We start from the raw sequence: 26,566 nt of genomic DNA, 5'->3' as shown, positions 1-26,566 counted from the left end.
TAGGTCTAATATTGCTTTCCGCACGCTTCATGTGGCCTTGGAGCAATTTTCAATACCTTTGTTTTTCTTTCTTCGAACTGGCGTATGTGCGTAGTTATTAAAAAAAAACAAAACCATTTAATTTTATAGTGGAGGGAGTCGGCAATTTTTGCTTATAATGATTTTCTTTTCAACGTGTTAACCCTTTGGCTACAAGAGATTTGGCCGAAAAACACGTTTTGAAGCTAGTTGAGGGGTTTTTTGGTCACTGTCGTGCTGTTTAGGAGCTAAATCTCCCCAGTACAAATCCGTTTCCAGGTTGTACACTCCGCGGCCTTTTCAGCCAGGTGCAAAATAAGCGCTTGCAAAGTTCGGGCATGCGCAGAAAGCAAAATTTTAATAGCACAACACTTTCGACTTTCACTTTTCGCTTTCTCTCCTTCCCTCTCTTTTCGCTTTCTTTGCCTCATTTTTTTTTTCAACTTGCTGGGCATTTGGTAGGCTTTATTTTGGTGGGAAGAGTTTCTGAGAAACTTTTCATCGTCTTAGAATTAGGTGCTCAGAAAGGTAGGTGGGTAATGGAGCAAGCTTTTCATGGAGATTTTCAGGTCAGTGTTACATGGTTTTTTTAGCCGTTTCTCCAGTTTCCTTGACGGAATTGTGCTCATTCTGGTATACTTTGAAAGATCTCTTCTCCCTGCACAAGTTAGTGGACAAAGCTGTTCCTGACCGTTAAAAGTGATGACGTCACAAGGAGTAGATGGGACCGTGGATAAAGCTGGACGTATTTTGCCAGATAGTAATCAAAGGGTTAAGTCTTGAAAATTCTTCCTCTGTAAGATTTTCTTGACACATTTTTAGTGCATTTATCTCAAGAGCAAGTAAGGCTTGCTTCATAATTTTTTCCATATGTGCTCTCTGACGCAGAATTTTCTTTCCTACTTCTCCTTCGTGGAAAGCCTCCTCGAAATTTCAATAGCCCGTCCCTTAAATTAAAATTAAAAAAATCGTGATTTGACTAGCGATTACTTGTGTGTCCACTTGGGATTGTATTCATTTTCCCGCTCTTTTTGCTTGAGGCAGAAAGCGCGCGAATTAGTTTGCACTGGCAACCTGCACTTTGCGGGCGGTGGCTGATTCATCCCGGTGCCCACCCGTGCAAACCTGGTAAAACTTGGACGCACAAGTACTGTAATACCGGTAATAAACACAACGCTTGGTTGCACTGTGTCTAACATGGAATCACCTAGCGATTAGTGTTAAATTTGGCGATATAACTCTGAACAAAGCCATTTTTAATGCAAGATGGAATATTGTGGTGGAGTGGTGTAAAGCGATGACACATTCAGGAAGACGTTTCTCCTCAGTAGCCTCGAGAGGTAGGGACAGATAATGCTTGTATTATGTGACAGGAATATAAGCTAGCTTAATTGTGTAGCCCGGTATCTCCGACTTCCTATCTGAAATTCGTTACCAGAACTTCAATTTTTAGTAGCCAGCAATTTTACGATTCGTCTCCGTTCGAAGAGAAACGAAACAGGAACAACAGCTGGTAAGGCTAAAATGTGAAATCTTATCTTAAAAGGTCGATTGCAGTAAATGTAAATTTTACATCTGTCGGAATTCTATTTTACATGCTGCCGGAACAGAGCAGGTTGCCTTTGTTTCATGCAAAACTTCTTTAGTCCTTGTGTTGTTTTGTCCTTTAAACTTCCAACCTGTGCAAAGCAAAGCTGTGTTTTAATGCCTTTAAACAACATTCTTGCCGCAGTATTTCAGCCTTTCCCAATCACTATTGCCGGGAACGTCTTGAAGAGACCCACGAGCTCCGCGTTCCGTTTTGTCTCATTTGCAGGTCATTAATGATTCATCGTTTCTTTAAGCTATAATCCTTTTTTGTCCAAGAAGATCATAAAATTCGAACTGATCTATTGTCGAAAACGTGCGAACGGAAAGCATGGAAATGAAAAGATGGAAATGACAATTTATCGTTATGTAGCTTATGATGTTGACACGGTCTGATCGGCCGCGGGACAAATCTACTTTGATCGGGCTACTGGCAGATCAGGGCAACCAACCTGCAGCGGGAAGTACTAGCTCGTAGCCCGGGAAAGAAAGCTAAAAGAAAGTCGAGGGAAAAGAGCTGCTCTTTCTCTTTTGCCGAGCAATTTTCGACGTGAAAAACCACCAAGTTTAAGAAATCAGAAGAGACTGGGAAGACAATTTGCACGAAGGTTAGCATCTATAATACATGTAATTTTTGGACTTAACGATTGCCTCGAAACATAACCGGATTTCGATACCGAAGATTGATCTTCATTTACTCCAGCTCCTGACAAAATTTCGAGATCAGTGAAATTTTGAAACATTACTGCATTGGCGTATAACTGTTACAAATAAACTTCGCTTCCATGTGAACGACAAGCCACAGAATTAAATCGTAAAACTTGATACTTTTCTGCCTCGGACTAAAGGAAGCGTAGAAAAAAAATGATTAGAGCTGAGGAAAAAAGGTGAGGAGGTTAGAGTGCTTGCGTTTTTGCTTTCGACTTAGGCAACAAAATTCGGAGGACTGGTAAACTCATGAATTGGTAGCTGGCCAAAGCAATCCATCAATGGACACTTCAAACTTTCCATAACCCGTGGGATATATTTCACTTTACAGCTGATGAGATGTCCTTGCGAAAAGCAGCACGGTTCAAGTCCACTCAAATAGAATCTTGCCGGTGAATAGTAAGCTCTGTTAGGTCTTTCAATTCGTATATTATTTTGTAGTTTATGGAATCGCTCTATTGGTTCGCACGGGAGAGAGAATTTCCACGTGCATTGTGTAAGCGCTGATGGTATGTACCACAGGTACCCTGAAATCGATTGATGAAGTCGAGTTGAAACAGACGAGAGACATTTTTTCCGACTTGCTAGTAAGTTCCCTTTTTGCAAAAGCTATCTGCTTCGAAAAACATGTAGACCCTTTTGGCTCAATATGCGACGAACTATAATTTTCAGTTGCGTCAAAGCAAAGTTGGATCACTTCCTGAATTATTTAGCAAAGTTGCGCTAGATTGCCACAGAGTAACCAAGTTTGTATGCTAAAATCAAATCCCAAAAAAATTACACCTGTAGTGTTGTTTTTTTTTTTGAGTGTGTGTGTGTGTGTCCTAGCATACATATATCTACCTGAATTAGCTTTCAAATGTGATAAGCCGAATCAAGAAATGGCTGTTGCTCAGATTGAGTCGAGCCAGGTTTTCCATCGAGGCGGAGGGAATGTTCGCCTCCTTGGAATAAACTCTCGGCCATACTTCTATTTTACGCTTAATTGAGGGATCCCGTAGCTTGTTAGAACTTGTAAGAAGCCACAACTCCGGAGGGATTTTCGTACTAAATTGAATTAACCTTTTTTACTTATAATTTTAGTCTCGGATCTGTCTATTCGTCGAGTTTCCATGGGTTTTCGATGGTGAGACCCGGCACTTGATATGAAAAGAAAGAAGTTGGCCTCTGACGAGCACGTATATGCAGCAATGATTTGCGACGCAAAGAGATATGAGACGAGAGTGTCGAAACTAGCCGTAAAAACCGCAGGACATTTCTTAATAAGTAGCTCTGTGCGTTCTCTTTAAGAGGGAACATGTTAAACTGGTGTCCCTACCCGGAAAACATGTAATATAAATGAAGGTTCCTTCCAAGCACCAAACTTAAAATGCTATCTCTAACTCCTTCTGCAAGCAAGACACGGTAATTTATCCGTAGAGAAATCGCTTAGAAAAGACACTTTTCAATGACAATGGAAATGATAGCAGCTGAATAGACTCGAAAAGACAGGTGGGTTGCCCATTGTATCTGTTGTGTTCCCGGGCACGAGTCGCTTCTTAATTGAATTTCCTTTTAGCTGCAAATTGTATTCTGTGTATAATTCGATCAATTTTGGATCAATTCCAGGAATTTCTGATTTCGGTTTTTAGCACTTTGTTTAAACGAGGAAGTTCTAACATTTGCAAGAAACTCTTCCACCGCCAATTTGTTATTTGGCTTCGAAAATTCCCCTTGAGTTGAAACACCGGGTCGGCTGGCTTCTTCCGCTGGGGGCAGGTGGCTCGTTGGGGCGCATTTCCTTGCAGATTCTACATCCCGATGATTTAAACACTATCGATCGATTGTTTTGTAGTCCGATTAATCTCTAAGCCTGGCCACATCCGCTCCTTTTGTCAGCTTTCTGGAAGTATAAATGCTGGACAGGTGTCTCGCAACTGCATTCCAAAGCCATCACATATCGAGAATCGCTTTTTTTTTTATTTGCTAAAAAATAAAAATACGAACAAACGCTTTTATATTCAAACTATAGATTGTTGATTTAGTTAACATGCCATCATAAAGCTGAAGTTTTGGATTGTTTTCATCGCGCTTTATTTCCTTCAGTGCAAGTTTAGGGAAAGATTTGAAATAATCGCTGCAAAAATCGTGAAATTTTTGGAGCAACATTTTAATTTTAAGCCTGTAATACACATCCAATCCGATAAACTTCCGCGATTTCATGTCTAGACAAGAAAAATATACCCCTTTGTCCTGCACTTGCCTTTCGCTTTGCAATCCAACTGTCGCGTCTATTTATAACCAAATTACCTGTCGGCATTTTCAATCTATGAGAACACATCACAGGCGCAGCCATTATGGATATTTGCATGTTTGCCTACTATAAATGTTGGCTTCGTTTCAACAACTTATCCCCAACTTATCCCTTACAGAAATTCGTGCAGCGACGGAATGAGCGTTGCTTGCTGAATCAGACCTTAAAATGGTTTCTATTTCGCTTTTATGCAAAATAATTTTGGAACTCGAGATCGAAAATAAACTTTGTGATATCATTGCAGCGCGAGGCGGAAGAATTCAAGGTTCGTTCCATATCATCCATATATAGTATGCATGAGCTAAATAGTGCATAGTTCGGTATCTGCGTTGCTGTCAATCTTGCAATGGGTACCATACATGCAATGGTGTTTTCAACATTCCTACCTCAGCTGTGCTCATGCAATATATTACGAACTTTTGAAAGGAAAAAACTAACCTTTGCTTAACTCCGATTTTGCAAAAATTACGATTAAGTGCAAGTTTTCAGATGCATGCCTGCGTGCTTCTGCGTCTCTGAAAGGTCAAAGCTCTTAGCAGGAGTCAAATTACGTATTGGCTTTCGAATTCTCTGGGAATGAAACGAATGACGTAGTAAACACTTCCGTTGGCGATGAAGCGTCCCAGTTTTCCGTTTTCCGCGAAAGCGAAAGCTCGGATCGCTAGCTGCAGCTGAAATATTCATGTTGTGTGTGTAAGATTTGCGTTGTCAATTAACCTAGCCATCTCCCGCTTGCATTTCTTTAAATTTTTGTCTTGGGCAGACGATATCACATGCTCCACACGCAACGTTTATGTCATCAGCGTTGTGTCAAAAAGATCGAAACGTGGGTCAATAAGGGGGTATTTGGCGCGGAACGGAATCACATTGTTTATATTTACAATGAAATCTGACTCATGCATTACTGCCCACCCATTCCCAAGGGATCTCCACGGCGACGCCAATTGGCTCGTGGGTGGAACTACATTGTATGCAGATATGTGACGTAGATGAACAGGCAGTTGTGAAAGGCCCCCGGTTGACGGCCTTGGCAAAAACTGGAAACTCCAATACATACTTGTCCACGGGAAATATTTTCGCATTTTATCTTTCTCTTTGTTGCCTAGACGGCGATCGAAGGGGACGGGGATTAATCTGAGGTGTTTCTTTTGTGATCGAACGTAGAATTTGGCGGAGTTGTCTTATTTCCGGTGAGTACTTGTTGTTTTCAGACCGAGCGCGTGGAAACGTTGATTTTCGTATGTACTCGTGTCGTCATTTCTTTTTCCCCTTAACATGGAACTCGAATCTTGTTTACTGTCCAAGCTCTGCCGTTGCCTCGCCGCGTAATTGCGTTTCGTAGGAGATGTCCTTGTCAACATACGTAAAGAGATCTTCTTTAAAACAGCACAATTTTCATTCTTACAACTTTGCACACGTCTATTTATTGATCATTCAGCGAGAGATAAGTGCATTTGCATCTACGCACGCCGTTAATTCGAACTGACGGCGTAAAAAGGGGTTTTCGCTAAACAACTTTTTCCTTTGTTCAAAAATATTGCATTTTGAACTTAAGATTTGTGGAGAATGAGGCTAGACCTCGAAACCAAGAACTGCTGATTCCCCTATTTCGCTTTTACATTGCTGTTTTTAGGCTTATTATTTCCGTTGTGGAAAATTGAGAAACTCGATCGCTGTCTAGGAACTTCCAAATCTCTCTTCTTCCTTTGATCTCGCAGAACAATCGATTGTTTCGCGTGGAAATTGCTTGTTCCATTTTGTTTGCCTTTCTCCATGAAACTCTGTGTCCAGGCATGAAGAAACTGTCGTTCTCAAATAACCGTTCAATTGTCTCGTGATTTACGTACTGTATTCCTTTCCCGGGTTTAGTTTTAATATCGTCCGTTTCTTCTCGTGCTAAGATGATTTGATATCCTGTATTAAATACTATCGCACTTTTCGAAAGGACGTGTTTTTTTTTGCATTGCTGGCCGTCACGAGTATTTAGTAATCATGTTCAGAACGTGTCGTGTCTTGCCAGAGGTCACTGGCCTGACAATCCAGAATGTAATATTTGAAAATAAAATGGAATTCACAGGGTTTGCAGTGGGTTTTTTGTACGAATTGTTGTGGATTTACGACACGAAAGGTTGTCTTTCCCAAGTATCAAGGGAATTTTCCCATTTCAGGCCTTGTAAGAGTTTCACTTCATCTCCTCCCGTTGCTCGCAATTTGCTATCAGGTGGTGTTTTATTGATAACCTCTGCATTTATTTTCTTTCAGCTTGGCGTTACCAGAAGTGAATTGTCTTTGCGCCGTTGCGTTGGTGCTATTTCACGCACGGAAAGAAAAATCTAGACCTTGTGATATTTCGTGTTGTTCTCGTAATGTCTTTTGAGACTTTCCCTTGCGGCAGCCCTGAAGCAGAAAGCACCGAAGAACCTGCCCCGTCACTGTACGTCGAGAATAGCGACGAAGATCCAAGCAGACTGCTTATAAAAAAGTCAATGGACTCTGAACCCTCAAGACTTGCGGAAACAGCGAATATCGAGGACAAAATTATGAATGAAGATGAAATCGCGCAGGTTAACGCCAGTGGAGGCGAGCGGCTTAAATTAAACTCGCAAAATGAGGATGCTCGTACAAAGAACGTCGATGTTTCCGCGCGTCGCATAGAAGGGCATGACATGTTTGCAAGAGCTCATTGGATTCGGCTTAACTGCGGAAATCCGGCGACAGGCCCATCACATACCTTGATTTCTAACGAGCGACAACAGCATGGGGAGCAACGCTTGAATCCTACTAAAAAATTTGAACCCGTAGATCGTGCGAGTGTGATTATTAAAAGGTCGAAAGAGCAACAGGAAGTTGACTCAGACTCTGACGGCGACTCACAAGATGCTAGCAAGATGAGCGCGAAGGATTCTCTGCGCTGCAATGAAAATATTTCTGGTGTTGAAGCGAACGAGGATGGCGTACCTAGCGCAGTTTCGCACTCACGTGCATTTTATTATAATCATAATGGTCGACACGAGGATGTCAACAAATTGCAAGACAAAGGAAATGGTAGATCGATGAAAAACGTCCATGGAGAGATTCTGCGAAGCGTGCACGGCGAAACCGAGGCTGTGCCAATTTGTTATATGCCTGCAGGGGCTTATTCGCACATGCTAGCTATGCCGGGCTCCACCGGGACTTCAAACAAAGATAATTTTGTACATGCTGGCACGAGCGAGGTTAAGCGATTTCAACAGCACATGGATTACGTGTCGGGAAAACCAGAGCAACAAGTTCCAGTTTTAGGAAGTACTGTGAACCCAAATGATGGAAATGTGTATAACAAATTGCAGCACAGTGGTGTGGCTGGCATTCAGTATGTGGACAGATCTATCCTGCATGCCGGGGGTTATGCTGTAATACCTGGGATAGGACCTGTTCGAGTTATGGATGGAATGTATTACCAGGGTATTCCTATGGGGGTTGATCAAAGCCATTTTGAAAATTTTGCATCTGTGCAGTCTTTCATATCAATGGGCAATGTGCCAGCTGAGACTGCTCAGCTTCAAGCTCAGCTGAGCTCTTCAGGTTCGTCCAAGGCTGATACCGCAAACCAACCCAGCCAGGATAAGCAGCTAAGTATGTGTCTTAGGTCTCCTTTGATATCAAATTAGATCAATTCCAATATCAGATACTATCTACACCCACTACATAGTGTGCTATATTTTCTGGCAAACCAATATTACTTTCCTCTGTGATGTCACAAACCTCTTACATCATAAAGAAGTGGTGCAATTAAACATGATAAATCTAGGACCTCAGTGGTGAACATTGTAGCTTTGTATTCTCACAAGACATTGCATGTTTCATTTCACACACAGTTGGCCCCATTGTCTTCTACAGCCATTTGACAGATGTAAGATCTTCAGTTATATTTTGGTTTCAACTTGACCTGGTCTTTGCATGCAATCCTATAGCAATTTTAAGCAATTTCTTTGACAGATATCAAATCTGAACCACCATTCATGATATCAATATTTCCCTACATACCGTATGCTATGTACCTAAAGAAAAAAGCTTAGTCATATGTAGAAGTAATTCTTGGAGGCCCTTCGAGTCTAAAAGAAATTCTTTTAGGTCAATAAAGATTTATCTTGCTTATTTAACTTTAAAGCATCCCAAGTTTTTAAGGTTTGTTTTAGAAATTCTTAAGATGTCTTGATACAATATCGGTTAACTTTGCTCATCTATCTGGAGCTGTCCAATTTTCATTCCATCACTGTGGTCTTTTCAAAACAAAAACAAAATGACAAATGGAAGAACAGATACTGAGGGTGGCAGTTCCTAATTTTACAATTGCTTCAAATGCTTATTGTAAAAAAAAGTTTCTTTTCATGCTTTCCGTGGTTGTTGTTCGTGGAGCGTTCTTGATATATTTTGTGCAGAATGACAAAAGAATATTGTGATTCAAATCTCAAAACCTTGTCTGACTTTTCTGAATCATTGAACACAGAGACAATTTCTGTGTTTTATTGTTATTTGCTCTTTCCATTTTTTATGGGAAATACACAATCAGCTGGAAAGCTAAAGGTCAATGATTTTTTTAGAGCTGATCCAAGCAGTTTCTGACATATTTAATTTCCCAAAGGACAGCAGTGACTAAAAGAATTATGATTTTGTTTAAAGTGGATTTTGCAATTTAATAAATGCTGGTGATGTGACTGGTTTAGAATTTGAGCCCATTTGTTTTCTTAAAAAATCAAATAATAATTCTGCTTAAAATATATATATATAGAACTAATCCCATATGGAGTGAAGAATAATAATTATTGATCTGATTGTGTTCTTCCTAATGCAAAATACCTAAGATTTCTAAATGTTGGATATAAACCAGTGAAACTTGGCTTACAAAATTTGTGTTTGAAATTCCACAGATGCTCCCAAGTCTTATTCAAGCCCCGTTCAAGCTGCAGTGTCTCCAGCCTCGAGTTTGGAGGAAAGAAGGTCAACACATTCCCCAGCTGTGAAAAGTGACAGCAGTAGTCCAGCACCCATTTTTGGAGAAGATGTTGATGGCAAGAAGATTGCTCAAGCCAAGCTGAAAGGAAAGCCAAAGCTGGGAACTGGGGCAACAAAACCAGAGATCAAATGCGAACAATGTGGGAAAACATTTGGTTCTTCCAGTGCTCTTGCAAAGCACAAACTGACTCATAGTGATGAAAGGAAATATGTTTGTTCAACTTGTGGAAAAGGTTTCAAGCGTCAGGACCATTTGTGAGTACCAAATCTTGAGCATTATTTTCTCCTTGTTCTTTCTTAAGAATAATTCTATTATGTGAATTTCAACACCTTTATGGTGTCAAAATTATACAGATATAATTACAGCTAGACCTAAAGAGTTTTAATGTAGTGGTGGTCTGCGGGATTGGAATTGTGCATTGCCTCTTCCTTTAGTTACATGTCTGCAGAAAGGGTTATTTATACGTCAAAAGAAACACAATATCCTATTGCATTAAATGGAAACAGCAGGCGTTCTTTTGGTCAGGCTTAAAACCTTTAGTGGCTTTTTTAAAGGATAACCTATTGTTAGCAATTAGCTGCTGTTTTAGTAATAAAAAGTAGTGAAATGTAAGGGTTATTATTAAATTCTACTTAGGAGGAGAATCTGAGGAACAAGCAGTACTTTTGCCATTGGTATCCTTATTTGAGTGCTGGCGGTGGTGTTTTCTGTAGTTCTTGTTGTAAATAAAGACTTTGTCACATGAGGAAGTATTGACTGCTACAAAAATTGTTTAGGAAGATAAAAGTAATTGCAGGGAATTCAAGAATGGGCACAGATTGTTACAGCAGCAGTGAATTGGTTAAATATAGATCAAATGCATCATAGGTGGTCAGCCACATTGTGTATTTTAATAATAAATTATTTTTCTCAATTCGTAGTCTTGGTTTTTTAGGTGACATCTTTTGAAAAGCCAAAGTTTCTACCAGAAATAATCACATCACATCTCTTTCTATATTGTAAGAACAGTGGTAAAAAAATACTGCCCATTAGTCTTTTAGAGCTCAATGGTAGTACTCCCTGGCTAGTAATCAGAAAGTCCTGGGTTCCACACCTGTTAGGACTAATCATTTTTTTTCTGTGTAGCACCCCTGGTCAATATTGAAATAAATGAGTCTTATTATTATTTGCAGAAATGGCCACATGGTAACTCATCGAGACAAAAAGCCATATGAATGCAACTACGCTGATTGTGATAAGAGCTACTGTGACATGCGCTCTTTGCGGCGGCATCTTGAGAACCACCATGCGCAGAATGGAGCTGGAATAAGTGATTCCAGAACCCCTGGATCAGGAAGTCCGAGTTTGAATTGTGATGACAAACCATTGCCACAGGTTGTGAATAATGAGAGATCAGACTCCCCAAGGAATTTTCCTAAATTAGCCAAGGGTAGACTACTTAAAGACAGAAGTGACCATCTGCAAGTTAGCGGGTATGACAGTGGTAGGAGCTCAGGTAGATCAACACCAGGGAGTACTAATGAACATAGTGCTCCCCGTGAGAGACCTTCTGATTTGCCTCTGGAAGGACCAATCCTGAATCAGTTGAGAGAGCGGAACAGTGACAGCTTCAGCTCGACAACCTCAGAAGATGCTGGTGCAAATTCTGGAGAACAGAGTGTTCCAGAGAAAAGCACTGATGCACCAAAATCGCACTCAGCAGTTGACTTGCTCAAGCAAACAGCTGATCGTGTCAAAACACAGCAGAATGTACGCAATGGTAGTGAGATGTGGCAAGAAAGGTTTCAGCAACAGCCCCCGTACATGTCATATCAACAGTGGTATCCCGTGTATCCGCAGGATCCACGTTTTGTCTATCAGTATCATTCCATGTTTCCATCAACTGTCTATCAGATGCCTGTAAATCCTGGCTTAATGACTGAGCCACGTCAGCGAATGTTGAGCGATTCTGATACACCCACTGAGATAACCAAGACAGTTGGTGTATCTTCTCATGTCACACCATCACCCTCACAGGAATACCGCCCATCAGAAGCTATGCAAGTGCCTTTCTTCAAGCAGCAGCCAAGTGGACGGCATGCAGGGACACCAACTGACCCCACTGCTGTTGCCGTGGCAACTGCCAAGGAAATGGGGCATTATCGGTACGCAGGGGAAAGTTATTATGGAGTCCATCCACAAGGAACTCAGTGGCAACAGGTGAGTAGATCATTTGGCGTAAAAATGATGACAAGTTCCACACTCTTGGCAAAGCCCAGGATATATTATAACACACCTAATCATCCATATCAATCCTTTGCAATGTTCTCTTGCCAAATTTGCATTTGATTTGCTGTTAAAGTTTGCAAGACTCTTTCCTGTTTGTCTTTGGACTGAGCTACATGTAGTTACCCTGTATTTGGATGTTTCAAGATGCTGATTTCTATTTGAAAACATGATCTCCTTGAAGGAATATTATTGACTCATGGGTTGGCCCTGAGAAACTTATTTCTAATATTCTTAACCCAGTCACTCCCAGAAGAGGATTTTACTCGTCCATGGGGGCGGTCCAGGGCGGTTCATGTGTCAATGGGTTAAGTTGATTTAACTTTTGCAGTGCATAAAATCTTGAGGATGAAAATGCAAAATTTGTTTTCTACCGTTTTTTGTAACAAGGAAAATGTTGGTTAAAATACCCAGCAGCTTTCCAATGGTGCAATTCAGGAGTGTGGCAAAATGTTAGATTGCAAACATTTGGCCCTTACGGTTCCAAGGGGTTCCCCATTTCATGAGTAAATTTGTTGACTCACTTGGGAGTGAAAAAGTTAGAGACCATAATTTGTTTTTTGACATATTGATGTATTAAGTTTGTACCTCTTTCCATTTCATTCTTTCTTTGGGTATCTTTGTGGGCTGGATGGGCAGACCAGATCAAAATTTATTTTCCAGGGCTTGAAATTAAGGGAAAAAACAAGTCACAATTTTGCAAATTTTAGTGGCAAAATCGCTGCGCTGCATTGTGTTGTCAGCAGTTTAGCAAAACAAAATATAAGCCCACTATACTTGTGTGTAACAAAACCGCTGAAAATGGTGAATAATGTTGAAGGAATGGAGTTTTGCAAATAACATTGCAGCTAAATTAGGCTACAATTACGCTATCTTCAGATTAAAAGAAAATTCACGGGGAGAAACGAAATAATTTTGTCATTTCGTAATATATTTTAGCAAAAGTAGGAGCAAAGTGGCAACTGCTAACCCTTTTGTTTAGAAAGAGCGAAGGTGAAAACAAGTCCCAAATTTGCTACTTCTCCAGATATTTTTGTCGTAAGTGCGACTGTAGTGGTCGTAATTTCAAGCCCAGTTTTCATCGCTTTGTATCTAAACAATGTGACATTCCATAGTGGCTGCAGCTTATAAGTTGCCATTCAACTTTACTGGCTCACCCAGGTGCATGAATTGGCAGCAAGTTCTAACTTTAATTTGCCTTTGTTGTGGTTTGAGATGCTTGGTTTCCCTGAAAGTGCAGCAAGACTCCATTGTTTAAAGTATCTGCATTCTTGCAAGATTTTTCCTTACTGTCTTTCCTTATTTCAGTGCAATATTACATAGAAATAGTTTGAGATAATTTTCTCATTGAACTAGTGCATGACAGATATTTGCTGTACATGTGCAGACTGAAAAAGGGCAAGAACAAAAGTTGCACTTGATTTGCTGAAGTACATGTGTACCAGTGGTTGGCCTACCACACCTTTGCAAAATTGAAGTGTTTGGGCTTTCTTTGTTTTGTTTGGTGTTAGTTAAGATGATGGTTTGAACAATTTAGTGATTTTTTGGAGCCTTTAATTTTCATGATATTGAACTTTATTTATTTATTTAAATAATTGTTCTTGATCTGGGGCATGTTTCACCTCCTTGTCTGATAGATATTTCTTGTGTGTTGTTGAATGAAGGGTTTTTTCCAGGAATCTTCCCCCAGACCCCATGCTTGGAAGTACCCGGTACATGTACTTTAGTGCTTTCTCCACTGAAGTGACCCCCAGTGACAAGTAAAATTATCTGGGATCAGACATAAAAAAATCTAGAGGTGCCACTCTCAGTAAGGGAAGAGCTAGAAGGAGACATATTTGAATGGACCTACAAGTTGTAGATGTTGTAAGTTGAGTTTTATCCCACATGTGTACAGCTGTACTTTATACAAGTAAGGATTGCATAGTTGGTTACTGCACGGCCTTCTTTGCAAGAGGTCCAGAGTTCATTCCCTAGTGACCTCACATCCTTGCGTCAACTTCTTTCCATTCTGTGTAGCTTCAGGTAGCTTTTAATACCCTTAACACGGAATACTGATGGAAAGAGGAGGGTAAAATGAATGCATCGTCTGCTTCCCAGGAAAATAATACCCTCTAGAGGTGAAAGGAACTTCCAACATTAAATAAGGTGTACCTTTACCTTCTCGGTCGGTAGAAATTTTTGGTTGTTGTTTGGTGGATTCAGGACATTTCACTCACAAAAGCAGTGATTTGAAATCCCAGGTCATATTAACCGCATTTTGAAAAATTGTTCGCCTCCAAGTTTGTGTTAACAATCCCAGGTCATATTAACCGCATTTTGAAAAATTATTCGCCTCCAAGTTTGTGTTAACATGTTTGTATTATTTTCTTGTAAAAATAAATAATTTATATGGCATCCTTCATCAGCATAGTTAAATTGGAAACTATAAAGTAGAACATTTCCCCATAAGGTTTTGGAATAATCGATTGAAGACATGTTTGCTTTTGCTAAATTCTCTGACTTTTTTTAAAGATCTGTCTGCATAAATAAGCTGAATAATAATAATAATTCTTACTGCTGATACTATCAGTGGCTGTGTTTATTTTATGATTTATTGATCTTTTGTATTTTGCATTGGTGTGAGTCAAAACGTATTAAAATATAGGTTTTTTCAAAAAAATTGAATTTCAATTAAATTGTCAAAGTTTTAGCAGTGAACCTAATGCCTGATCTCAGGAATACAATAGGTGATGGTTTTTTTGGGTACATCTACATTTTTGTGCAATTTAAGCCTACTGTAGTGCATTTTATTTTAAAGCATATCTTTCATTCATTCAAAGTTCCCTATTGTTTCTCACTTGATTGACTTTTTTGTGAAAAGATTAGATATTTCATACACACTAGAATAAAGCTTTGAATATAATGCCCTTTAGAACAATGGCCCACTTTTGATGGGAGAAGAAAGCAGTTCTAATGGCACATGACAACACAGTCCTAGTTACAACCTTTTGATCTTTCTTTCTGAAGTGCTTGACCAATATCCATTATTTATTTTTATCAATAGAAGGGTTTAAATTTGAAAACCAAATAGATGCAAGCTGATAGTGATTAATATTCATGAAACCATTATTGTTTTCATGACAGCCAGCTGGCTCTTTGCTTTTTATCTTGCTGTCATGTCACCTGTGACTTAAATTGTCTCCTGCTCTGTGATTGGTTCTTTAGAATTTCTGTGACACCTTATGGAGCTTTGTTTGTCTTCTTAGACAGATCCAAAACCTGTGAATTTGCATTTTCGCTGGAGCGTGAATGAAATAATTTTTTTTCTGTGGTCATGTGACCTGGTGTTTTGTTGTGTGTGCCTGATTCTTCTGCTGGCCAGTGGTGCATCATTCACTTTTTCAACCTCAATATTGCAGTCATTTCTTACTTTCCTTTCTAAGCCAATGGATTTCAGTCCTTTTGCACTCATTCAAGGCTTCCAAAGTGGAACTTCCTTGCATAGCTTTCTTTTAAGTGGGGAACAGAATGGTTAAGGCTAGTAATTATTATACTATCTTGCTTTTAAGTGGTGATGGCTCTGGTCAATAGTAGTATTGTTTCAGTTTTAAGGCTACAGTGTGATTCAAGTCACAAACTAATACATGTATCCTACATTGGGTTTTCTGTGTGCTTGTTAAACCTCCTTCCTAATAATTAGCCTTTATAGCAAGACATGTTAAAATGAAATTTTGCCTTCTGGTGGGTTGCACTTCTGCACCCGAGTAAAAGAACAAGCCCTTGATCTTTGCTATTTTAATACCCTTGGAATATTTCTATGTTCTTTAAGTTTTTGTTTTGGTTGGCTTTGGTGAAATACACTGTAGGTGTCTTCTGTAAATTTTGTCTTTGTAGTTTAACTGCAGTTTTTGTTGTCCCTGTGTGACATTTCTAAGGATTAAGTTGGGAAGAACCTAGAAGAAAATCTCTGCCTTCTCTAAAGCTGTTTTAGTATCAAATAGTCAATCCTTTTTTTCCCTTCAGATGGCAAAAGCAATGTTCTCCAAACACTCACTAAACCTTAATTTGAATTTTGCTTTTCTGACATTTTTTCCATTTAATCCTTCCTGGGTTCAGGAGAAGTTGATGGCATGTTTACATGAGAAAGAATAAGAATGTAGTTTGTGTGTATTGGAATTGTGTCTTTCAGAATATATAAATGGGGCACTTGATAGCTGTGTACTTTTCCAGAATAAATAAAGCAACCATGCTTTCTTTGTCCAAAATGTGTGTGACAAAACATGGTCTTAGCTCCTTATGTTTATTCACAGGAAGTACATAGGATATGTTTTCAAAATCATGATCCCCGGGAGGAAATGGATAATATTGTTCTTGTCCAACAAAGAGGTTGCAAGTGCAACCATGAACTCGCTGTCACTTTAAGTGCAAGAAACATTTCCTGGCCTGAAAAGCAGTGTCAAGCACAACACCTATCAAGAATTTGAACTATTTACTAGCAGAAGTGAGCGAGGCAGTGACTCAGTAATTTGGGCCCATTCCACAGATCGTTTGTTTTTCTTAGTAAAATAAAATGAACTAAAAAATTTAAATTAACTAAAACATTGAATAAGGGAGTTATGTGCTTATTATACTGCAGAAAAGATAACAATAGTTTTGATTTGAATTTCCAGGTTAGATATGATGAAACAACCAACACTTACAATACAGCTTCCTCAATGGGTAACAGTAAGTCATCAGTCTTGTATGGTCACTCTATGACCGCAGAGAAAAATGGAACGTCGAGCAGCAGGGGAGAATCAGATCGCATAGAGTGCAATTCAAGAGTGACACCATTCAGAGGTGGAAAGATTGACACCCCTGATGAACCAGCTGAAAAGAGGCAAAGGATGTCTGAAGTTGTTGTCAGTGAGAGAAACGACACCAAGGGATTTTCACTTGCTCAGGTTAAGCCTGAAGACAATAATAATGAGCATGATAAGGGGCTGGATGAACCTGTCTTTAGAAATCCTGCTGAGGTGGTCACCCCCAGGCGAAAACAGCGGCCCCGTCCAGAACCACTGACGATACCTCCATCAGCCAGTACGAAGTACCATTGTAATCGACCCGTCTCACCAATGAATCGGAGCAGACCATGTTCCCCACCATACACGCCACCACCAATGCTGAGTCCACGCAGCATATATCATGTGAACTCCTTGGGAAATGTTACGCCACGTCTGAGTGCCTCTTATCAGACTCCCATGACGCCAAGCAGGTTACAACTGCTAAGCAGTCACAGCCACCGAGGTAAGTCTTACTTTCAAATCCCTTCAACTTATTGTTGATTATTTAACTGTGGAATGACTCTGTGGAGCTACTGAGAAATCAGTGGTCCAATGCAGTCTAAAAGTAATAGACTTGTAAATACATACAACATTAAAGCTCTGAAGAATAAGCATGCTCGGTATTTGTGAGCATTCATCGATGATTTCCATGCAAACATATTTATACTTCAAATCAATAATAATTATTATATCCCTTGGAAAACAGATTTTTTGTACTGGATAGTCAATCAAGATTTGGTTAAAGGGAACTGATCTTTCTTGCTTCTGGGTTTGAGCTGAAAGTCACAATGTCACACACTCTTATCATATGTCTAAACTTAGTTCAATTTTCTTTATTCCCAAGGCTCTGATGTAACTGGAGAAGAAGACATTGTACCATTTCCTGAACCGTAAGTTTTTGACTGTACTGCTGTGTTACAACACAAATCTTGAAAATAAACATGGTTGTTATCAAAGGTCTTACTCTTAGAGATGTGCTGTAGTATATTCCTTCAGCATCCTTTAGTGAGTCCCTGAAGTACGGTACCTTTCAAAGAAAAGCTAAGGCTTAAAAGAGCAATTTCAATATATTAAAATTCAGTCCAAAACAAAAGGCATCATCTCGAGGCTCTGGGGAATAAATATAAGGATTTGTATGAGTTTATTCCCCAGAGCCTTGAGATGATGCCTTTTGTTTCGGACTGAATTTTAAGATATTGAAATTGGTCTTATTATTGCTTGAAAAGCTTAACAACTTAAGGAGTTTGAGGAGGTGTATTTAATTAATGATGATGTATTGAATATACTTGAAAATAGGAAAACATTGACTTCATGTAATAATGTGACCTGAAAAATGGTTTTTGTGAGTCTTGTTATTTTTCTTGGAGCCTTAGCATTAGATTCTCAAACTCTTTTCATTTTTACTTTGCCTGTAAATAATTTATTTGTAGCTGTATTATCGTCACCAGTGATTTAATATTCAAAATAGCAAAGTCTAATAATGATGTGCTCTGTCTCGTTTTAGAAAAATCAATGTCGGTCATGATTTCCAAGCAGAAGTTCCTCCTTTCGCTGGTAGGTAGTTAACCATTACTGAGCTGATGAAATAATATATTTTTATCTGTTGTCTGATGTTCTGACTATGAATGTATTGCAACATCTTGTGGCTCACATTTAGAAGTGGCAATGGTATTCAAGTGTACAATTAAAATAATTAATTTGAGTTAATTTAAACAAACATTTACTGCCCACAACACCTGCCCTTAGCATTTACGACTCCAAAGAAAGTACTATTACTTCACCCCTGAGTCTACATGCTTCTCAATTTGATGTTGCTCCTGTAGGAATTTATTGTAAATGTGTTAAAGATATATTTTGCTTTGTTATTTTCCCATTGAAGGCCCCAAGGAAAATGTGAAGTTTGATGAACACAAGGCAACACTTGTTTGGAGACCAACAGATGAAAAGAAAAGATCTAGACGAGACGAAAGTAAGTATTTCTGTAAAGAGATGTTTCCTTTTTTTATCCATCTTACATTGTAATGTTGTGCCAACTCTATGCAACATGAAATTGCCACAAGTTAGTGGACTTTGGTTAGACAGTCTATGATAGATAGTAGGCTTCCTGTGGCCTCTTGGAGATGTTGGTTTCAAGGTGTTGTTATTGATTTTTTGTATTTAGTTGAATCCTATCTGGAAATGGCGTGCTCCATTGCTGTACTTGGAGGTGGCTCCAACAAAGAATATGCCCTGCACGTTCTTCACAGAGTCAATGGTAACATCAAGGTAATTTGCATGTTGACTTTGCATTCGTGTTTGCGGTTATGTTAATTTGAAAGTGAAACAGTGTTAGTGTTGCTTTGTTCATAAAGTTCTGGGCAAATGGGTCATGCTTTGCTAACTTTACTAACTTGTGAGACTTACCTACCCTAATTCAATTCTATTTTATTTTTTCACAGGATGCTGTAAAATTACTGCTTTGCCAAAAGTATGCCATCAAGAAAGATGACCCCATGTATGACTATCACTATGAAGGTACTATAGATAGCATTTTTAAATGTGATTTTGTCCTGTCTTTGGGCAAGGGAAGTTTAAACACTCACTGAAAAACTATGTCCCCATTAACCCTTTTACAACCAAATCGGCCAGACTTCATATTTTACTCTGTCTAACACCAGACGATTTTACTTGTCAATGGGGAACCCCCGGGAGTCAATAGGTTAAGGCACTTCATTTTTTGTGAGAGCTTTCCTTTAAGAATTTCTGTTTGTCGAAAGAATGCAGGGATTCCTGGAAATACATGCAATATGCTAGTCATTAAGTTTGTATTTTTTTAGTGGAACCTATTATCTGCCAGGTGTACTTAAAGTGTCTGCATTTTTAAGTCAAAATCACCCATTATTTTATTTTGGGGTACACTGGAAAATCAAATCAATAATAATAATATTATTATTTGGTTTTAAAACAGAGGGAAAAGCAGGGTTCATGCGAGAAGTAAATCTTTCTTGTCAAAACTTTGAATTTGATGGTTGACATTTCTAGGTTCAGTACGGTGGGCATCAAGAGAAAGACAGTTATTCAGACAGCATTTTCGATCAAGGGGCAAGGAATTTGCAGAACTCCAGAAAGATGTAAGTCTGATGCATCGGGAATGTGTTTGCCAGCAATTTGAAAGAGAAGTTCAAAAGTTGGACTGGATTGACTCCAAATCAATCTCCAAGTCAATCTCGTCTGACTATTTTTCCTTCACTGATCTAAGTGATCTTTGTATGAAGATTTTCTTTGGAGGGTTGTTTTACAGTACAATTGAATAATTTTTTTTATGTCATCAAAGGTTGGAGAGAAGAAAACTGTCTTTGACTGCGTAGAATTTTATTACCACTGGAAAGCAGCTCACCCAGAAGCTGTTCGAGGCAGAACACGCTACATTGACTCTGATTCAGATGAGGTAAGCAAGCTTAGTAATTTTTGTGCTGACAAAATGTGGGGTTGTTACCCTGCCTTGCAGAGGTTAACTTGATTTCCCTCTGCATCGAGAACAAAAAGAAAGTTCTTGCATGGATCTCCTTGATGTTCTGTCACACGTGCATGTTGTGATGTCAGTGCAACGTCACTTTCACTCCTCCGCCATTTGGCTGGCTTTAATATTCAAGCTGGTTGTGGTGGGTTTTAAACTGGTTGAGAGTTTAATTAGTTACCCAAAATTCTTGATGACTTTGAGGATACCCATACAGAGGAAACCTTTTCTTCTCACTTGAGAAGCAGGGTATGGGGTTCTAGAATGAATAGCAGACAATCTCTTTCTCTAGACAAATTTGCTAGTAAACCATGCTTTTACTAAAAATAGAATAAGGTCTGTTATGATAAATTCCCTACTCTGCCTTGCTCATTTTCGTCTTCATGTATTGTCAAGCATAATGTATGTTTGTTGCTTTTTCCGTAGGATTACGAAGATACTTCAAGTGAAACTAACAGCAATCCTTCTTTTTTTGAGTGTGATTTTCCTCAGTGCAATGCAGTAAGTTTCACACCCAAAATTCACATCTATTAGAATGAGATGCAAGAGTTTGAACTTTTTTGAGTTCAAAATTCTTGGGGAACTGAGGATTCTGCTTATTAAAACCCTCAAAATGCAGTGACATAGCCCTTTCAATTTTGTTTGAATTTATTCAAAGCTTTTGCGGACAAGGTATTCTGACTGCAATTTTTTTGTGACTTTGTATAGAAATTTGTATCCAGACAAGCTCTTAATGGTCACATACGTGTTCATGGAGGAAGGTATGTAAAAATGTATTGTCTGTTCTATGGATTGTAAAACTGCGAAGTGTATGCAGTTAATAGTGAACTTGTCAAGTCTCGAGCATCCGTGACAAATAGGTCAGAACTGACTGGCCAGACTGGGCATTTGGAAGGACTAACTCTGACGCACCCTCAAATTAACACACTTCTAGGCTGATATATAATTTAAAAGTTTGCAATAGGCAAAAGGACGACTGATGATATATACTCCATAGAGAATGTGAGGGATTATCATGCAAGTGTTCCTTCAAATTGTTGCATTTTCTTTGCAAAGTAATGGGTCCGGCCAGCCAGTTCTGACGAAAGGAAAGCGCCCTTAGTCTTTGCATTGGTACATAATTCAGTGGTGACAATGAGGATTAAAGAACTTTGAACCAGTTATGGCTCCGTTGCAATGTACATAAAGCGCAGAAATTAATTTTAGAACTTCTTTTCTTAACAGCTTCATGAAGCCTTCGGAGCCAAAGAGGAAAAATCGCAGCACAGCAGGTCCAGGAACAAATGGGTCCACCTCAGGTCATGTTGTGAGAAAGAGAAAGTCACCCTCACCAGCACCTGCCACAGCCGTGAATGATTTAAATAACCAAGGTGGACCCTTACCGGAGTTTGCCTGTAAAGTTTGTGGAAGGTGAGTTCACAGTGTCATGAGCCATACTAGTGATTTTTTGCTCGAGCTGGTGATGCGATTTTTTCAAATTTTTTGCGTCGCCAGCGTTCGATGAAAATCACAGGTGTAGCCGAAAAAAATCACTAGAAAAAAGTCGCCAGAGTTTGTTTGAAGGGCATGACATAGTTGGGCACATGATTCTTAGATCAGGGGCCCGTTTCTCGAAAGTCCCGAAACTTTACGGGCCATTTTCGGGTGACACAAATCCCTTTGCATCTCAAGAACGCAGAGGATTTAACTTGTCAAACTTCACAGACATGTTCCTTTTAGTTGGCTTGAAAACATGTTAAAAGATCGGCTTTCCAAAACAAGCGGTTGGCAGTTTCACAAAGTGCCTTTTCGGGACTTTTGAAAAACGGCCCCAGGTCCCAGTTGTTTGAAGGGTGGATAGTGCTATCCACTGGATAAATCACTGTCCACTGGATAACTAAAAAAAATTATTGGTTTTGCTAGTGTTTATCCACTTGATAGTGATTTATCCAGCGATAGAGTTATCCACCTTTTGAAAGACTGAAGCCAGGACTGAGTCGCTTGAAGTATGGGTAGGGCTACCATTGGTTAAGTGCTATCAAAACTTATCAAGGTGCTGTTACATTGCACAATTTTTCGTGCAACTTGGGCATTGCAAGACAAGTTGCACGAATCATTGCCCAATGTAGCATACCTTGCAACTGCCAAGAACATTGCAAGACCAGTTTCAGAAACCCTTACAGAAAGTAGCGATTACAACGATTACAATGAATTTTTTAAGCATTGCGCCATGCAACATCTGTCCTGCAACTTGCGTCGCAACAGTTTGCGGCACCAGCTAATGAAAACATTCCTTTAATGTCATGTGATCATCTAAACGAGACAAGCTGCATAAAATGTTGCTCAGTGTAAGACCTGTAAAAACAACTTGTTTTGTAATGTGAGAACGTTTGTAGAGATGGCATTGCGAGACAAGTTGCACAAAAAATTGCTCAGTGTAACAGCGCCCTAAGTTGTGGTGGTATTTAACTGTGGTTTCTGTGAACCATGCTTCCTGCAAATTTGGCCACTTTGATAAGATATGGGAGTAATTCTGTTTTAATTCTTCTTGCAGAATATTCCACAAGATTAAAAGTAGGTCAGCACACATGAAAACCCATGTCAAAAGACCAGAGGAAGATGACAAGTTGGCAGCAAAGATGGCTGCTTCAAAAAATCACTGATTGCAAGGCTCCTATTCCAAAATGGGTCCTTTTCGAATTGTACAGGAATATTTATAAATGTATTTGTAAGTTGTTACTAAGTTATTCTTAATTTATCTATTTTTGAGCAAAAATGTGCAAAGTGCAAACTCTTTGCGTGATGAGAAGAAGAATTTTATTAATAATAATTATTATTTCCCTACTGGGATGAAGGTGTTTTTCAATACTGCTATATTGCAGTGCAGTGCAACAGATATTGACTGCCTTAACATATTCAATGTATCAGGCTGCATTTAAAGTGTGCAAATTTAGTTTTCCGGCTCAAAATTAAAGGTAGAATGGGGGGAGGGGGGTGGGGAGGGGAGGGGAGTAAACTAAGTCACTCCTCTGTTTTATTGTAATGATTTTAAACATCATCATCATTATTATTATTATTATTATTATTATTATTATTATTATTGCATTATGCCAAAAAGATAATATTTTTTGTTACAACTTATGTAATAAATTTACAATGGTCAGCTTTAGGCGAAATGCCATGAAGCTCTAGGACCAAAAGGCATGACCTGAATGCTTCATTTCTGTCGGCTGCCTCTATAATTATTCTCTCTCTAATAATAATTTATTACAGTAGTGAGTTAAAATGGTCTCCGGATCCACTAGCCATTTTAAAAAAAGCAAACTGAGATTTTTGCAAGTTGGTGCTAGTGGCACTGGGCTTCTGTATTTACCAGATCCTTTTTGCTTCTTGGGTTAATGCATGAGAATTCTGTGATGCAATTAAATGCAATTTCGTTGTAATATATCCGTACCGTGCTGGGCCTGCAAGCTTGCAAGCAAGTTCTGCGAGAAAATAAAGCTATCCCTTAAAGGGGTTTAGTTTCTGTAGAAAATGGTGCTGTGTCAGTTGCAAAGTGGAACACAAAAATGAGTTTATCAACTGAGTTGATATGGTAAATTGACCACTGTAGAGAAAACTGAAAGCTTCGCTTTCAAATGTCTCTACGGTAGTCAGTTTACCATATTAACCCAGTTGATAAACCCATTTCTATCCTTTCAACAATTTGCTTGCAGGCTACTGGGTTGAAGTGTTTTTATAACTTTTGAGTGGATTTCTGGTAGTATATTGCCTTTTCTGTCCAGATGCGGCTGCTACGTGCTCTTGCTTCGCTAGTTGTGTACATTGGTCAAGGTTTTAATTCATTCGCTTGATCATGTAGCAGTAGGAACTACAAAATATCACTCTGTTTTCTGGGGCCGTTTATCAATCTCGTTTGAGGTGAGCACCCTTTATTGTACATGGACAAGTTGGATTCTAAACTAGTTCGTTTATTTTTGTTTCATGGGTCATTTAGATACTTTAAATTGAATTGAGTTACGATTCCTGAAGACATGAACTAATGTTAAAAAAGAAATTCTCCAGTTTTTTTTTGTTTGTCATTGAATTATTGGGGTGGAGTGAACAATGCAAAGAAAGATTTTTAAAAAATCATGGCAAAAAAAGTGCACAAGGTTTACCTTAGAGGGATTTCAGATTAAAGTGTAGAAAACTTAAAGTAGCGAAAAGTACTCCGGCCTATAACAGTGCGTATAAATAAACAATTGAAGTGGCTAATCGGAACTAAAGTAATTTTCTTAAGCAGGAAATCGGTAAAGAGCGCGGGAAAACATGTTTGAACCTGAATTAGCAGTTGGTCCCAGCTTTGCTTATGATCGGTTTAAGGATTGATGCTAATGGCCGTTTTTATACTAGAGACGCATAATCCGTCCAGACGAATTATGCGTCTCTAATGTTATCTGTCTAGTGTAAAACTGGGACGAACTATATGAGACGCATAATTCATCTAGGACGAACTTGGGCAAACATTTTTTCTGCGTCTGTAAAATTCGTCTGGTATAAAGACGGGCACATGACGCATAATTCGTCTGGACAAAGTATCCACTTTAGTGCGTCTTCGAAGACGCACAAAACTGGATACTTTATCCACACGCATCATTCGTCTTGTGCCCGTCTTTATACTAGACGAATTTAACAGACGCAGAAAAAGTGTTTGCCCAAGTTCGTCCCAGACGAATTATGCGTCTCTAGTATAAAAACGGCCAATCTTGCATTTTGCCGCGCCTTCTTTGTCTGTCGTGATTGGCCATTGATAGAGAAAAGCGCCGTGCACCTTTTGTCACTCAAAATTATTGCATTTCCTTGCTCAGATTAAAGGGCGTGGCAAAAACGTTCTTGGCATGAGAAACTTTTGAAACGTATCTTTGCATTCGACACTTTCATGCCCGACTAAGCGTTGGTTTTTGTGATATGCGAGTGTTAATTGTAGAATCGTAGAGACTGGTTGTCCTTCCAGGTTCCTTATGAGGATAGAGTTTCGTTTGATTCAAGTGGCGTGGCATTTGATTGGGTCTGAGTGAAGTTGAAATAATTAATATATTTTGCACAAAATAGTTGAGTTTTTAGTGATGAAAAATCGTGTCTCACTTCAACCCATGTATACATACGGTAAACTTAACCAAGGGTGACCTGTACATGAACTTGCTAAAACCTGTTCATCTGGAATAAACCGGTTTACACGGGCAACCTGAGACCCGAATTTTCCTGCACATATTTTAATCTAATTTTAATCAAATTTACACATTTCTGCAATATTTTTCTCAATGTTTTCGGACTTGGCTAACTGATAATGCGGGAAAAATTTGGGAACCAGTTTGAGTCTAACCGTGAGATCATAATCCTGACCAAATGGCGCTAAGGCAAGAGTTGTGTACGCGCAACTTGAGTCATAGACTGTGAGCAGTCTCTCTTTTGCTCTAGAATCGTTGAAACGAACACGTACATTGAACTTTTAATGGCTGAAACTGCAAGTCGCAAATACCGCTGGTGTTGGTTCGAGTGATTCAGCCATTTTTGAAGTGTTCATTCGTTTCAAAGGTTGAGAGTAAAAGAGAGACTACTCGCAGTCTACTTGAGTCAAAGAAGCGATTTAAAAAAACAGCAAAGAAAACGTGAAAGGTTAACGTTGTAAATAGGAATGTTGTGAATATTAATTTCTAGAGCTGTTATAGCGAGGGTTAGCCTAAAGTTATTGTACAGCAGATGAAACGACTAAGTTATAATGCATTCTCCGTGATGCACATTTGTAATCTCTCCAGTGTTCACTTGGAAAAGGTTATACCGTGTAAAAAAGGCACAGTGCTCCATTTTATAGGAACATTGTTCGAAGTTAAATTAAGATGTTCGAATAAAGCGTGTATTTATTGGTTTTGTTATTGTTGGATGTTTTCACGTTCCATCGAACTCCCCACGGTTCCTATGGAAGCGGATGAGCCATTATATTTTTAACTAATGAGTTTTACAATAGGCCATTTCCGAGTTCATGTCTGCCTCCTCTTTAAAGCGAGTCTAAGTGCGAAGTTTTTGTGATGTTAATTAGTTCTACTTTACATATGAATGAAACCTAATTTTCATAACAAAAACTTCGCACTTAGACTCGCCTTGAAGAGGAGGTAGACATGAACTCGGAAATGGCCTATTGCGCTTCTGGGTGATTTGATGAAAAGTATCGCCCATTTTTGTCCACCATCGAGAAGTGAAACAAATTGCGAGTTTCGCGCGTGCATTTTCCCGCAAATGCAATTTCTTCGAATTATAATTGGTTTAATCAATAACATGAAACAAACAGCGGCTACAAACATAACGCATAAAACGCATTGTTTCATGTTTTTGATTAAGTTGAAATGGCCAAAGTACAAGAATACTTATAATCGGTTTGT

General features: G+C 39.1%; 1 protein-coding gene and 1 long non-coding RNA gene across 2 annotated transcripts; one reads left to right on the top strand and one right to left on the bottom strand.

Annotated features, from left to right (window-relative positions):
* Positions 1–3,123: 3,123 nt before the first annotated feature.
* LOC137978412 (uncharacterized) lies at positions 3,124–5,484 on the bottom strand. The gene is made up of 2 exons (XR_011118156.1): positions 5,045–5,484; positions 3,124–4,278 (listed from the first exon to the last, which is right to left on the bottom strand). It is a non-coding gene; the product is annotated as an uncharacterized lncRNA (long non-coding RNA).
* Positions 5,485–5,638: 154 nt separating this feature from the next.
* On the top strand, positions 5,639–26,057 carry LOC137978411 (zinc finger protein 541-like). Its single transcript, XM_068825322.1, has 16 exons — positions 5,639–5,796; positions 6,869–8,221; positions 9,517–9,856; positions 10,775–11,801; positions 16,520–17,135; positions 17,517–17,562; positions 18,177–18,226; positions 18,552–18,641; positions 18,834–18,937; positions 19,111–19,186; positions 19,694–19,782; positions 19,986–20,099; positions 20,595–20,669; positions 20,877–20,929; positions 21,393–21,578; positions 22,702–26,057. Exons 2-16 carry the CDS (start codon positions 6,973–6,975, stop codon positions 22,808–22,810), a joined length of 4,224 nt encoding a protein of 1,407 aa, XP_068681423.1. The 5' UTR covers positions 5,639–5,796; positions 6,869–6,972; the 3' UTR covers positions 22,811–26,057.
* Positions 26,058–26,566: the final 509 nt, after the last annotated feature.

The sequence above is a fragment of the Montipora foliosa genome, chromosome 12 (genome assembly GCF_036669935.1).
Source record: "Montipora foliosa isolate CH-2021 chromosome 12, ASM3666993v2, whole genome shotgun sequence".
NCBI lineage: Eukaryota > Metazoa > Cnidaria > Anthozoa > Scleractinia > Acroporidae > Montipora > Montipora foliosa.
The sequence above is the reverse complement of the archived record's forward strand: the minus strand, read 5'-3'. Positions and strand labels throughout refer to the sequence as shown.